This window comes from Sebastes umbrosus, chromosome 4, assembly GCF_015220745.1.
Source record: "Sebastes umbrosus isolate fSebUmb1 chromosome 4, fSebUmb1.pri, whole genome shotgun sequence".
NCBI classification, from domain to species: Eukaryota; Metazoa; Chordata; class Actinopteri; order Perciformes; family Sebastidae; genus Sebastes; species Sebastes umbrosus.
In genome coordinates, this window is record NC_051272.1 from 31,330,183 (window position 1) to 31,346,141 (window position 15,959).

A 15,959-nucleotide genomic window follows, 5' to 3' on the forward strand; every position below is an offset into this window, starting at 1 on the left:
AAGAATTCAACAATCATTGCATGATCATCATCAACACACACTAACCCTTTAATAGTTAGTCTTACTGTTATGTTCAGAAAGCTTCATTACATCCACCGTGATTTTCAATTTTGTATTTATATATTTATACATTATATATATATATATATAATTCATATACACACATATATAAACACACATTATGTTCAGAAAGCTTCATTACATCCACCGTGATTTTCAATTTTGTATTTATATATTTATACATTATATATATATATATAATTCATATACACACATATATAAAAACACATTATGTTCAGAAAGCTTCATTACATCCACCGTGATTTTAAATTTAACATTTTTTATTTATATATTTATACATTATATGTATATATATATATATACACACACGTATATATATACACACACACACACACACACACACAAATATATATATATATCACATATATATTCAGTATATCACATATATACAGTATACATGCATATGTATATTGTATATATATGTGTATATATCACATATATACGTATATATATATCACACACATATATATATATATATATACACACACACACACACACACACACACATATATATACATATCACATATATATACAGTATATCACATATATACAGTATACATGCATATGTATATTGTATATATATGTGTATATATCACATATACGTATATATATATCACATATATACGTATAGATATCACATATATACGTATATATATGGGTAAGACCCCATGAGCATTGCATAGTTGTGGTTATGCGCTGTAGCAAGGAAACACTCCCCTTTAACGGGTAGAAACCTTGAGCAGAACCGGGCTCTGGGTGGGTGGCCATCTGCCTTGATTATTTGGTTCCCTGTCCTCCTCACTGGAGACGTCCTCAACAGTGGGCTTGCAGGTGGCTTTGTGGGTCTAAATCAAACACAGGAAGGACAAAAACGTTATGTAATAAATAAATAAATAAAATATTAAAAGTATATTAAGCTAACTAAAGGTATATCAGAAAAGCAGCCACAAGCACTGAAAAGTGAGTGCCTTGTTAATAAGATTTAAAAAGTGTGTTCAATTTTGTTAAATATTCTGTCCAATCTGATCGATGCTTGTCCGAAGTTTCCTGTTTGTTATCTGAACTTTTGACAATGTATAAACAAGTGAATCGGCTGGGAAAAAAAAATGCCTCAAAGATGAGAAAGGCCTACCTCCTGGAGAATATCCACCAGTTGGCTGTGGAGCTCCATAAAGTAGTCGGGCCTGACCAGATCGTTCTGCAGCGTGTTGCTTAAGTCTCTGGCCAGCTCGGCCATCTGGACCTGGATGTCCAGCAGGGACCAGGTGGCATCGAGCAGGTCCTTGCTCAGGCACTCTTCCACTGGGTCCATTTGGACTGGAGACGCGTGGTGGGGGGCAGGTGAAGGGGTGGAGTCACATTGACTTTCGTCCTGTCCACTTTGTCGGAGAGAGGCTTCACTGGAATGCTGACTGATGTCCTCCCATTCAGAATCCCTGTCAATGTATTCTGAGTCCATTTGGACTGGAGCAGCGTGGTGGGGGGGAGGTGTAGGGGCGGAGTCAGATTGACTTTCGTCCCGTCCACTTTGTCGGAGACAGGGTAATCTGAAATTAAATTTGCTGTTGTCCTCTCCATCAGAATCACTGTCAAAGTAGACTGAGTCCATTTGGCCTGGAGCGGAGTGGTGGGGGGAAGGTGAAGAATTGTCAGATTGACTTTCGCCCTGTCCACTTTGTCCGAGACAGGCTTCACTGAAACCCATGTCGTCGGAGTCCTCTTCGTCAGAAAAACCTTCATCAGACGCCTCAATTTCCTGCTGCTCCTCCTTTGCCTCGCTGTCTCCCGGCTTTGCTGACAACAGGCGCCGATTCATAGGCGTGCAGGGGGACAGGGGCATTGGGCTGCCGTACACCTGGAGTTTTAAGAGAAAACTGCTGTCAGTTATTTACATTCAATGTGTATTCAACAGTGAGAAACAGATTTAGACAACCTCAAACAGCAGTGAGGGGTGAGGAGCTGGAGAAGAAACTGTACCCTACCTTGTTGAAGCGGAAGGCAACAGTGCAGAAGTTTGTTTGCCCCGTAGGTGGTTCGTCATAGTCATCATCATCAGAATCAGAGGATGTGAGGCGCAGCTTTGAAGGAGTACCTGCAACAACCAACATGCGTTAAGTCATGGGAAAGGCTGACATATTTATTCTAATTGAAATTCACACCAGACATTACTGAAAAATCAAGTCTACTCCTCATGTCAGACATGAGTCTTTGGCTGCGGTCGAAAAGTCAAAAAAGAATGTCTTTTCCTGTCCACTTTTCCTTGACCTCCATGGAAAACGTCATGAGGTCAAGGAAAGATGTGAAGGAGAATTCATGAGGACTTAGGGAAAAGACAACCGTGGTGTTAAGAGAATTCGACTGCACTCTGCGCCGTGATTATGATGCGATGGCGGCGGATGTTAGTGACGCCGGTGGTGCCGTGGTGAAACTACAATGTTCCAAAGATGGACTATAAATAGCTCCTTCAGTGAAAGAGAGATACAGCAGCTCCTTCTGCTGCTGGAACACTTTACATCAACATATAATAAAGGATTATCTGACCTAACGTGGACAACCGGTGAAAGATATCACTGCATTACCAAATTGGAATAGAAATAAAAAAGGAATATATGAGAGATAAATACATGAAAAGCTGCTGCCGTCCAGCATCTTTTTCACATCAGGGACATATGGAGGTGTCTCATAGGGGAGCTTCTTCCAGTCCACACCCTGGAAGAACGGGTGTCTTTTCACCTCACTGGCTCCTCCTGGATAAAAAGTGACACAATCAAACAGTTAGTTTGTACATCTACACATGTTGGGCCTGGCACCTGATCCAAACACTCCACACTACGTTCAAAGGTCTCTGGAGGTCTCAGGGTCTAGTCTCGCTATGGACTACATTTTCCCTTCATACAGTATGTAGCGCACCGCACCTCTAACCATGACACCAGTTAGTATTCTAATAAAAATGCAGTTTCTCTGTTTCTCATACTGTCTATCATTAGTAAAGCTGTCACTTACGTGTACCCAAACGCCTCACAGGGTCCTTTTCCAAGAGACCACTGATGAGCTGCCTGGCAAACTCCAGGCTGGGATGTCCCCCATCTGGAAAGTGGATGTCATCTGGAAAAGAAGCACATATCAGTTGATCTGATCAAGGAATTTACATTTAATTGACATCACCAAAGGGACTGAATGACATAATTCTTAGAGGAAAACATCATAAACCTAGCGTAAAGAAATAAATCCCAAATTTAAAAGAAACAAGAAATGAAAGCTACTTTGTGCCAGATTTTTAAAGTTAAATCTCAAAGTGGGTGCATTTTGAATCAGTTTTAAAATACAGAAAGATTCATTCAGAACTGCTAGAATGACAAATGTGTAGAAGGTTGCATGTGATGAGAAGATAATGAATGGAGCTAAAGATTCTTACCTTCGGTCACAAGTTTAGCGACCTCTTTTTTATTGTTGCCATCGAAAGGTACTACACCGTACAGGAGATTATAGAGAATCACTCCTGCGGCCCACCAGTCTACGGGCTTCCCATAGCCCGTCTTTAGGTACAGTTCTGGGGCCATGAAGACAGGTGTGCCGCATGTCTGTAGGAGGACATGAAAGAGGGGAGGAAACGGAAAATGAAGTACGAAAATACATATAACACAGGATTTACACAAGTTTAAATAAGTGGAGAAGAGAAGAGACTAACCTCTGTGTCGGTGAACTCTCTGGCATTTCGCCGACAGTCTGCTTCAGTCATCAAGGCTGCCGTGCTGACTGACCCAATCTTGGACAGCCCGAAATCAGCCACCTTGATGTGTCCCTCTTTAGTGATCAACAGACTACAATGGAGGGAAGCAGAACATGTCTCATGTTAGACTATATGCCAGGACTATTCCACTTCAATAGCAAGCGAGCCAAATAGGAAAGTCATTGGGGGTTTCTGGGCTACACAGAATACTTTTGTCAATTAAACAGGTACTGCATTTAGCATAAAAAATATGCCCAAATCGTAACATGCAAACTGCAGCCCAACCGACAACAACAGCTGTCAGTGTGTCAGTGTGCTGACTTGACTTTTACTTGCCACAAACTGCATGATTATCATAAAGTGGGCTAGTCTGTAAAGAGGAGACTCGTGGGTACCCATAGAACTCATTTTCATTCACATATCTTGAGGTCAGAGGTCAAGGGAACACTTCGACCCCCTCGCCAAAATTTAGCAGAAGTTTAGCAGCAGTATTTAACCTCCTTCGCGACAAGCTATGACATTGGTACCAATGGATACCTTAGGTTTTTCTAGTTTCATATGATACCAGTATCTTCACTGTATATTTAAAACTGATCCCAGTACAACCTCCAGAATATCAATTGTGTTAATGCGTTAAAGAAGTTAGTGACGTTAAAGGGAATTTGCATTAACCCGTTATTATCGCGTTAACTTTGACAGCCCTGTAATAGATACATTACTAGATAGAATACGGCCTAAACTAGTCACGCACATTCTGACTTAAGATTGTGTAAAAAATATAAAGAATATCAATACTGGGAGAGTTTCTGTAAATTCTGCTCCAACTTAAAAAAAGATTTGTTAAACCCCTCCCCTGAACAGCAATCGTCCAATCACAGCTGAGCAACTATATGTAGGCATGTCAGTTCTGTCAGGCTTTGAGTTTCCTAAACCAAAAATATAAGAGCAAAGGAATGGCTTTAAACAGTGTTTATATCTATAAATGAAATGTATAAATGAATTATAAATAAACAGTGGAGGTCTGCGCTCTCCAAGTGCCTTTCTAGCTTTAAAATGGGTCAGTTGGAAACGAAAAGTCAGCCAGAGACTGTGTTTTCCACCAACTCATGAAATAACGTCAGTAGCAGCTTCTAATATCCAGCCGATGACCGAGAAATTAGAAATCTCAAATGGTATATCTGCCACCGATGTTGTTGTAAACTGTACCATGCAAGAACGAAAAGCATGACGAGCGTAGTAACAGTAACTAAGGAGGGCCTAAAACCAGACATCGAAAAATAATACAAAATGTTCAAGATGTCCTCTCTTAAGAGACAGGTTGAGAACTCACTTGCTGGGTTTGAGGTCCATGTGCAGGATGCCGTAGCTGTGGATGTACTCCACAGCCAAGACAAGCTCTGCCATGTAGAAATGGGCCATGTCCATACGAAAATGCTTTTCCTTTTCCAACAAGTCTTCAAGATCCCCACCTACAAGGTTAGAGAGAGACATAACAGGTCAGATGCTATGTTTAGGTCTTCTTAGTGTGTGTCAGATGTGTACAGTGGATATAGTGTACATGCATGCATGACCAATCCAGAAAAAACTCCTTACCTTTCACATACTCCATCGTCATGTACATTTGGCCTACTGTCTCAAACGAGCAGTACATGGGCACGACGAGGGGGTGGTCAAGGTAGGTGAGCATGTCCCGTTCCAACAGAACATCAGCTCTCTGGCTGGGGTATTTCAGTGCAATCTGCTTCATCGCAAAGATCTCCTTGGTCTTGATGTGCCACACAAGGTTTACAGTCCTGGATAAGAGGGAAAAGGAAATGTGAGCAGCTTCTATGACTGAATATCAGCTCTGATTTGAAAAGAAACTGTTCAGATGGGACAAAACAATTCTACAACACATTTCAAGTTCTTTTCTGCTTTGACTGGACTCTCTGCCCGCCCTATCCGAAGAGTCAGTCTGAACACAAAGAAAGCAGTCTGTCTTACTCACCCAAAGGCGCCACGGGAAACCTCTCTGATGATTTTGAAGTCCCTCTTCGCCGGTTTTGTTGGAGGAGGCTTGCAGGCTGCGCGGGTCTAAATCAAACGCAGGAAGGACAAAAAAGGTTGAAATACAAAATGTATATTAAGCTAAAGGTATATCAGAAAAGCAGCCTTGTTTTGAGCTTGACAACCCAGCCTTTTTTTCAGTTTATCCAATGGGACTGTGTAATACTTTAAATTTAAATACACCTTCAGTGGAATTATAAACAATAATCATATTACAACTCTATATTGCTTTGCAGTCTGTAAGTGAACAAATACAAGTACAATGATATTATTAAAAAAAAACACAATATGACCTTTTGGAATTATAATACGTTAAAGGGCATTAAAAAATAATCTGCTCAAACAGACTAAAACCAGTGACCTGACAGACCTGGCTTTATTAAGCTCACGTTTATTTAATTCAGTGGAATTCTCTTTTTGGCACTTTTAACTGATTGGCTGTTTTGCTATTACAATTACTGCCAGCACTGTATGTTGATACACTGAAATTGGTTTGATCACATGTTATAGCCTTTTAAAAAATGCCTCAAAGATGAGAAAGGCCTACCTCGTGGAGAATCTTCTCCAGTTGGGTTTCCAGCTCCACAAAGCAGTTGGGGCTGACCTGACCGTTCTTCAGCTTGTTGTCACAGTCTTTGGCCAGCTCCATCAGCTGGAGCTGGATGAACTTCAGGGCCCGGGTGGCCTGGGGCTTGTCTTTGATAGGAAACCTCCTCCTTGGTGCCATTCGCACTAGTTTCTTGAGCTGAACATAAAACAGAATTTAAACATTGAACAGAATTTAAAACAATGATGATAATTATTTCTGTTTAGGCAGTAGCGTAAATTAAAGATCTGTGATGAAAGAGGGTCCAAGTAATCAGAAACATCTTCAAATCTGTTCCCAGATCGAGCACAAGACAGTGCAACGATGTTCAAATTGAGCATAAACTGTTTCATCTACAGTCTTTGTTCTATTAAGCATTGAAACAATGAAATGCTTTACAACACACTGTAATGTAGTTGACATTTTTAAATGTATAATAAGACTTTGAACCAAGTGAAGGAGAGCAAAATGTAATTAAACAAGTAATTACAGTATAGTAGTATATACATTAACACAAATGACCTCACCTACTGTAGTATAGCCAGTAGGTGAAGTAATAAACCTGATAGGGGACACACATACTGAATTTAAAAGCTGTTAGAAAATAAATAGTAATCCCATTTTTAGAAAAGAAAGAAAACTGGTGCTCAGTTGTGTATATGTTTGATATACTTGATATACAAAACACAATAAAGCTGAACCTCTCAGTGTTTAACTAGATTATAGCAAACTAAACTGCAGAGAAAGAGCCCTGACTTTGAACTCAAAGAGTCAATACACTGTCCCAGCTTTTTTATGAGATATCAACTTAAAAAATAATAAAAATAACGTGTTAATAAAAGGAAATAAATACTTACTGGTACCATAACTACAGTCTTCTCTCAAATGCAAAGATTTGCTGTGCTGTTATGGGATGCTGCTGATAACTGTCTCTGTTACCAACTTTCTACAGACTAACAGAAAGCTGTCAGATTTCTCTACTCGTTAATGTTTCAACGTAGTTCCTTTAGAGTGTGGCTTTGTTACGCCATAGGTTGGAATGGCATCATCGTAGTTCCATTTAGAGTGTGGCTTTGTTACGTCATGCGATGGAATGACATCATCGTATTTCATTTAGAGCGTGACATCGATGAGCGGTAATCGATGACATTCCATTCTTATGTTTCCATGGAAACTAGATTTATATGGCTTTGGTTCTTTGACTCTTTGCATGTAATAAACATGAATACAACAAAATATCAACAAAAACATGTTTTTTTTAACGGAACACTCAAAAGTCGGTCATAGTCATCTAGATATAAATAGCTTTAAGGTGTGTTATTGATGAATGGATTATGACTGTAACTTCTTAGTATGTGTGTGATATTATCATACAATCACCGCACTGAGCTCTGATTGGTCAGCAGGAGGTGTATCTCTTATCTGGAACATGACCTGATCAGGAGCAGGTTCTGTTCAGCATCAGTTACCCTGATGATCAACACCGGTAAGAAGTGAACCACCTTCGTAGGACGGACGTATGTATGTCTAAGGGGTACGTGTATCAGCTATCTCTGGTGTACGAAAATAGCGTGACATACTGGTTGGGGATGTGCAGTTATGTAAAGGGTACATGGGAACTGTTTACAATACTAATGTCAGAATGAACTAGAGAGATGTTGGATGTACAACTTTACAGCGACAACAGTAAACATGACTTAGAATATCAAATAAAATGGCATAAACTACCCTCTCAACCCACTCAGGAACAAAGGAAACCTCCTCAATCAAAGCTCAAACAGTGAATGAACTCACTCAATGCACCTGTCTGTGTCAGCTGCCCAGTCTGTAACAATAGGATTGTTGGTTCCTAGTTGTTGTTGTTCCGGGGAACTGTTAGAGTGTGACACAGAAAAGTAACGCTAGCTGGAGCTGAATTAACATGTGGACTGTCGTACTGAATAAAGTCACAAGTAAGCAACTGTAATGCTTTAACCGTCCAGTCTGTATGGTTAGTGAAGAACGGAACAGATTGAAACATGGTGGCAGCGGTGCTAAAGTTTAGTAGCCGTTAAATGAAGATAAGTGCTGCTGGCTAGCTCATTAGCATTGAAGAGGCTAACCGAACACGGCAACGGTGAGCGGAGAAAAATAGCTGACGTCGAGATGGAAGGACTGAAACCTCCGTCAATACTGATTTTGGACTCCAACAACCTTGCAAAGATATGGAAGAGTTGGAAGGAGGAGTTTTCACTGTACACGGACCTTACCATGCCCGATGCTGAGGAAAGTACCAAAGTCAAGCTGTTTTATTACCTCATCGGAGAGAGTGGAAGAGAGCTCCTGGACACGCTGGCGAGGAGAACAGTGAGTTCAATGATGGCGCTATTTGACGGACACTGTAATCCAAAAGTTAACGAGACTGTTGAGAGATACAGATTCTTCGTGCGGAACCAAGGATTAGCAGAAAACATCGACAAATATGTCACGGACTTGAGAGTGTTGGCCAGTAGTTGTAACTTTGGAGACATTAAAGACACACTAATAAGAGATCGAATTGTGTGTGGCACAAGTAGCTCTGCAATGAGGGAGAGATTACTCAGAGAGGAGAATCTGACACTGGACAAATGCCTGAAAATTTGCAGAGCTGCTGAGCTATCAAGGGAGAACAGCAAAACACTGCAAGGACTGACAGTGGAGGAAGTTCATGCACTGAAATACACAGGAGAGAAAAGCAAAGACAATGAAATCTGCTGTAAGTTTTGTGGTAAAACACATGAGAGAAACAAGACAAAATGCCCAGCTTTTGGAAAGAAGTGTAAAAAGTGTGGGAAAGACAATCATTTTGCTGCAAAATGCAAATCAAGAGCAGAGAACAGCAGGAAATATAAGGCAGTGCATGTTGTCTCAGAACATGACAGTGATACATGTGAGGACATTATGACCATATCAGAAGAATATGGGGACAATGAGACAATAAACCAAGTGAAAGAGAGACATAGTCAAGGACAGCAACTCTTTGCAGGAATGATGATGGACAAAACACTGGTTAACTTCCAGATAGACTGTGGAGCCACCTGCAACATCATCCCCGTACATCTCCTAAACCCAGACACACAGCTGGAGCACACAGAGAAAGTGCTTGTGATGTATAATAAGACCAGGTTATGTCCGCTTGGTAAATGTAAGGTCAAGATCAGAAACCCCAGAAACAACAAACTGTACAGACTGGAGTTTCAAGTGGTGGACCAGAACAGCAGGACTCCTTTACTGGGCAGGAAGGCCAGTGAGGCCATGAAGTTAATTAAAGTACAGTATGAGAATATCCTGGCCATTGACAGCATCGTGAAAAAACAACGGTGTCCTGTAACAAATGAGGAAAAAAGTGACGAACACATGACGATGGAGAAAATCAAAAGTGAGTTTGGAGATGTATTCGCCGGTGATGGATGTTTGGAGGGTGAATATAGCATTGAAATAGACAACAGTGTGCCACCAGTAAAACTGCCAAAAAGGAGAGTGCCAGTTTCGATGATGGCACCCCTTAAAGAGGAACTCAAGGATCTGGAGAAAAGAGGGATCATTGCACCAGTGGAACGGAGCACAGACTGGATAAGCAGTATGGTCTCAGTGGCAAAGCCGAACGGGAAACCGCGGATCTGCATAGATCCAAAACCACTGAATCGGGCACTCAAAAGGAGCCATTTTTCCCTTCCTACAATTGATGACATCCTCCCAGAGTTATCAAAGGCTAAAGTATTCACAGTCTGTGATGTAAAGCACGGCTTCTGGCACGTGAAATTAAAGGAAGAGTCAAGCTACCTCACCACATTCGCCACCCCATTTGGCCGGTTCCGTTGGCTGAGAATGCCGATGGGAATTAGCCCAGCACCAGAGGTCTTCCAGAGGAAGCTCATGCAAGCGCTGGAAGGCTTACCTGGAATACACATCATTGCAGATGATGTGTTGGTCACGGGAGAAGGAGCGACACAGGAGGAGGCAGGCAAGGATCACGACGAGAAACTCAGATGCTTGCTTATCAGGTGCAGAGAGCGAACTATCAAGCTAAACGGAGACAAGCTGAAACTAAGACAACAGGAAGTATCGTATATTGGGCACCTACTGACAGCTGAGGGACTGCGGATTGACCCAGAGAAAGTACGAGCAATCAAGGAGATGCCGAGGCCGACAGATGTTAAAGGGATACAGAGACTGGTTGGTATGGTGAACTACCTGTCAAAATTCTGTGATCATCTGTCAGATGATTGTGAGATCTTGAGACAACTGACACACAAAGAGAACATGTGGGAATGGACTGACGTACAGGAGGCAGCGTTTCAGAGGCTGAAAGACAAAATAGCCAACACGCCTGTTCTGAAATACTACAACCAGGAAGAGGAGTTGACGCTACAGTGTGATGCGTCGGAAACAGGACTGGGAGCCGCCCTGACACAAGGGGGTAAGCCAATAGCATTTGGTAGTAGGGCACTTACACCCACTGAGAGGGGCTATGCCCAAATAGAGAAAGAATGTTTGGCGATAGTATTTGGGATGGAAAAGTTTCATCAGTATACTTATGGTAGACAGGTGACGGTACACAGTGACCATAAGCCGCTGGAGAATATTCACAGGAAGCCACTTCTTAGTGCACCAAAGCGACTGCAGAGGATGCTACTCAGGCTGCAAAAGTATGATATCAACGTGGTCTATGTGCCAGGCCGAGATATGTTGCTAGCAGACACACTGAGTAGGGCATACTTACCAGAGAGTCCTAAGGGAGACACTGAGACAGAGTTAGAGACTGTGAACATGGTTAACTACCTGCCTATCTCTGCTGAGAGACTGAGCTCCATCCGATCTGCTACAAAAGAGGACACAAAGTTACAGATGGTGACAAAGTGGATTCTGACAGGGTGGCCACAGAACAAAAATGACATTCCAACAGACATCCAGCATTATCACTCATTCCAGGATGAACTGAGTTTCCAGGATGGCATAGTGTTCAGGGGTGAGAGAGCAGTGATACCGGATGCACTCAGAGCTGACATCACTCATCGTGTCCACTCTTCTCATCTGGGAGTTGAAGGATGTCTCAGGAGAGCAAGGGAATGTGTATATTGGCAAGGAATGAATGAGTACATAAAGACTTTCATCTCCAAGTGCGACATATGCAGGTCAGTAGACCCAAAGCAACAAAGAGAGACATTACACCCTCATGACATGGCATACAGACCCTGGGCCAAGGTGGGTACCGATTTGTTTTTCTTTAATAACAAGGACTACTTGATAACAGTAGATTACTATTCCAACTTTTGGGAGATAGATTATCTACCAGACACAAAGAGTAGTACAGTAATCAGAAAGCTAAAGGCCCATTTTGCACGATATGGGATACCAGATGTTGTTATCTCAGATAATGGCCCTCAATACGCATCTCAGGAGTTTCAGCAATTCAGCCAGATGTGGGAATTTAAACACAGGACATCCTCGCCGGGATATGCTCAGAGCAATGGGAAAGCTGAGTCGGCAGTGAAAACAGCCAAGCGTCTCATGCTGAAAGCAAAGGCTGCGGGACAAGATCCATACTTGGCTATGCTGGACCATCGCAACACACCGAGCCAAGGTCTCAACACAAGCCCGGCACAGAGACTTCTGAATAGGAGGACAAGGACTCTGCTTCCCACCAGGGACACTCTGTTGGAGCCAGAGATAACAGACAACGCACATGGACTGATACACAATAGACAGCGACAAGAAAAATACTACAACCGCACTGCAAAAGACATGGACTCTCTGAAAAAAGGGGACAGTGTGAGAGTTCAGCCTTTCGAGCCACATAAGGTCTGGAGAGCGGCGAAGGTGATGAAACCTGTAAGCCATAGATCTTATGAGGTGAAACTGGAGTCAGGTGGTGTTCTGAGAAGAAATCGTCGGCACCTCAGACGCAACTATGATACAACCTCCACACCTACACAAACCGGGACTGTGGTACACACACCAAAAGCGGAAGTGGTAGAGCGGGGTCAGGTGGGACACCAACACCCTGTCACTACCAGGTCAGGTCGTCAGGTTACCAGACCTCACTACCTGAGAGACTTTACTCAGTGAGGAAAGCAGGGTTTCTGGACTCTGGCAAGGCCTCTGAGAAATGAGTAATGTTTAAAATGTGATATCCGCTGTTTGTTTTGTTACAATGTTATGGAATGTTAAGCTAGAGAAAAAAAAAAAAGAGGAGAAAGAAAATTGTAATGTATATGCACAGTTTATTTTATTACAATGTTTGGTTATATATATCTGTAAAGATAACGTTTAAGTGTCACAGTACCCCAGAGAGGATAATTTTATTTGTTTCCAAGTGATAGTGGCATTAATAATTAATATTCTGACTGATGTTGAGAATCTACATTTTTTGTTTAATTATAATATTGGTTACTTAGTTTGAGTAAGAGACTTTACTTCAAAGAAAAAAAGAAAAGATGTAACAATAGGATTGTTGGTTCCTAGTTGTTGTTGTTCCGGGGAACTGTTAGAGTGTGACACAGAAAAAGTAACGCTAGCTGGAGCTGAATTAACATGTGGACTGTCTTACTGAATAAAGTCACAAGTAAGCAACTGTAATGCTTTAACCGTCCAGTCTGTATGGTTAGTGAAGAACGGAACAGATTGAAACACAGTCAGCACACCTGTACCTGTTTCCAGGGAGCATGCTCCTGTGCTCCCCAAATCCAGCAGTCATGTGACCTCCACTTTCAACAACATATTACTGCACTTTGTCACATTTCCACATTGAAGAACACTGAAAAGCAGCAATATTTTACGTACCATGTAACCCCCAAATATGTTAATGTTAATCATTACATTTTGTTTGTTTTGTTTCATCACATTGTTCTGTACTGTGTTTTACTGAGGGGATTATATTTTTATTACTTGATCAGTATGTCCAGCCTTGGATGAATAAAGTCCATGCTGTTATCACATCTTGTTTTTTTATTGCTAAAAGAAATAGAGAGCTGAAAGAGAAACACTCCTTAGTTAAGGAGAATATGCACTCCGTTTTAAAATAAAACGATTAACAGTTATGTTCCAGGTTTTTAATGGTACACAGATATGTCTCTGCACAGCAGATGCTAATGTAATTTAGTTATCAATACTCAGTTGGTCAGACAAGATGGCCATGGCCCCTGTAGCTCCGGCTACAGACCTTTATCAAGCAAGTTTCAGTATCTTGAAATGAGGCAGTAGTATCCAGAAAAACAGCAGGATTCAGTGTCTCTCCTTGAGGAGTGTTAGCTTAGATTCTAACAGATGTATCAACAGATTTTTACATGTGGTCTATGCTCTTTATGAAAAGTGTTTTCTATACAGATAATGACAAGGTGGGCGCATGTTGTCAAATTAATTTAAGAAGGCCTGACCGATGCCTACCTGGTGTTATTCCCTCTTCTACCAGCACTGGTTCGACTAGCCAGTGACCTCTACTGGCCTGTCAGGGTATTGATCACCACTCTCTCAATAGGAGCACTGGTTGTTGTGAATAACACATCCATAATCACTTTGCCCTTTTAAATTACAGCCCAATGTTGAATAAACATGTTCAATAGCTAAAAAAGCTAGAAAAACGGTTGCATATGCAGCTCCCACGGAGTCATACAGCTGATCAGTGGCGGCTGGTGGATTTTTTTTTGGGTAGGGCCAATCAATTTCAACAAACATCCTAGTACGATTCAATGCAAAAAAAGGTATCAAAAACGCATTACTACTTTGCAGTTACATTTCTATCATTTATTCCAACACTGACATAAGGACATCTTATTCATACAATTCAATTCCCCTCATGACGGCAGCCCCGTCGTACGCCTGGGCAATAAGTTTGTCTGTTTGTCCGGGTGGGAGTATGGTGCTCAGCCTCTCCATAAGCGCTGTAGCGATGGTGTCAGCGGTCGCGTTCTGGATGGTGATGTACTCGAAGAACCGCTCTTGTACATTACCGCTAGCATCTATGTAGCGTAGCACGAGCACCAGCTGGCAGTGGGTGGAAATGTCCGTCGTCTCGTCCGCTTGAATGGCGATAAAATCCGCGTTTTTGACTTCCTCCAGAATGTAATCCCTTACAACCGACAGCATGCAGTCCAGCAGCTCGTTCTGTACCGTCTTCGACGTGCCTTTGAAAACGCTGGCTGTCTCGAGGTGCTCCTCCAGCACACTGTCGAGGGACGCTACAAAGTCCACAAGTCTGTTGAACACGCCGGGGTTGTCCGAGGAGTCAGTCTCGTCATGCCCACGCAAGGCTAACTCAAAAGCCCCGCAAAACTTGACACAATCAATTATTTTTGATAAAATGTGCCGGTTTTTATCCACCTCCTCATTGTGCTTCTCTACCGCAAGCCTGTGTCCTTCGTCCAGCTGCATTGCAATGTTCACTCTGCCTAGCATAGCTAGCTTCACGGAGTTATCTATGTGCATCCTGGTGTTCTCGTGTTTTCTTATTTTTTCAGACAAGTGTTTCATGTCTCTTACTCCCGTCTCTGCCCATGCTGAGTCTGACCCTGTCGACTTAAAAAGCACGCATGGGAAGCAAAATACAGCATTAGCTTGACTGCATCCAGCTAGCCAGGCCTTCCTCGCGTACCAGTCTTTACAGAAGCTCTGCATGTGTGGCTTGCCTTGTACGCCGGTCTGTTGTTCTATGCTGAGTCCAGGAGGTTGATCTGGGCCCAGTTGTTTCACCAGGAGTTTCTCCGCCAAAGTCCTTCTCTCAAACGGGTCTTGGAGGAGAGATTTGATCGAGCTAGGGTTGAGTCTTGCAAGAGTAGCGCTACTAGTGCTTGGCTGTTCCATTGTCAAGATCACGCGAGAACTGACATGAGCCCTGACGAGAACAGAGAGAGACACACGTGAACGTGAACGTGCGCCATGGGCCAAATCAGTTTGGCCCCCCCGGAAGTCTTTTTTACGGCGCTGATTGGATGAATTGTATGTCATTCATGCTTGTAATCATATATCTTTAATCAGTGATTGGCTGTACTGCTTATTAGACCCGCCTTCCTTGGGCCAAATCCATTTGGCCCCAGAAAGTGCATGTGAGCAGCTGAGAGGTGCACTAGCAGAGAGTTCAAGGAGGAAAGCAGATATTTGGCGCAGTTATCCTATTTTACAAATATTACGGGTATATTCCATAGGTCAAAAACACACATATTGACAATTTTTATAATTTTTATAATTTTTATAATTAATAATTTTATAATTTTTTTTTTTTTTTTTTTTTTTTTTGGTGGCTCAAGGTGGGTGGGGCCAGGCCCCGTGGCCCTCTATTGGCCGGCCGCCACTGCAGCTGATACTGTACAAACTCTGATTTACATTAAGACAGAAGCCCATATATCAATCTGTCTCTAAGTTAGTTATTTCAGTCTTAAGAAGAGCGTCTCTGGTGCCTTTCTGATGTTGCGGGATGTTATATTTCTTGTGTTCTGTCGTCTTGTTTTCTTTTTAGGGTTTTTTCAATCATTGATCTCATAAAGACACATGGCAGACGACTGA

General features: G+C 42.1%; 1 protein-coding gene across 1 annotated transcript in view; it reads right to left on the reverse strand.

The window, feature by feature from the left end:
- Positions 1 to 661: 661 nt before the first annotated feature.
- LOC119486916 overlaps positions 662 to 15,959 on the reverse strand; it is a 47,411-nt gene continuing 32,113 nt past the window's right edge. Inside the window, exons 22-31 of the mRNA XM_037767455.1 lie at positions 5,799 to 5,884; positions 5,405 to 5,604; positions 5,142 to 5,280; positions 3,770 to 3,902; positions 3,497 to 3,662; positions 3,085 to 3,186; positions 2,706 to 2,828; positions 2,064 to 2,173; positions 1,214 to 1,936; positions 662 to 926 (exon numbers count right to left, since the gene is read on the reverse strand). Of these exons, the coding sequence (XP_037623383.1) occupies positions 801 to 926; positions 1,214 to 1,936; positions 2,064 to 2,173; positions 2,706 to 2,828; positions 3,085 to 3,186; positions 3,497 to 3,662; positions 3,770 to 3,902; positions 5,142 to 5,280; positions 5,405 to 5,604; positions 5,799 to 5,884 (1,908 nt within the window). The 3' untranslated portion in view covers positions 662 to 800. The remainder of the gene's footprint in view (positions 927 to 1,213; positions 1,937 to 2,063; positions 2,174 to 2,705; positions 2,829 to 3,084; positions 3,187 to 3,496; positions 3,663 to 3,769; positions 3,903 to 5,141; positions 5,281 to 5,404; positions 5,605 to 5,798; positions 5,885 to 15,959) is intronic.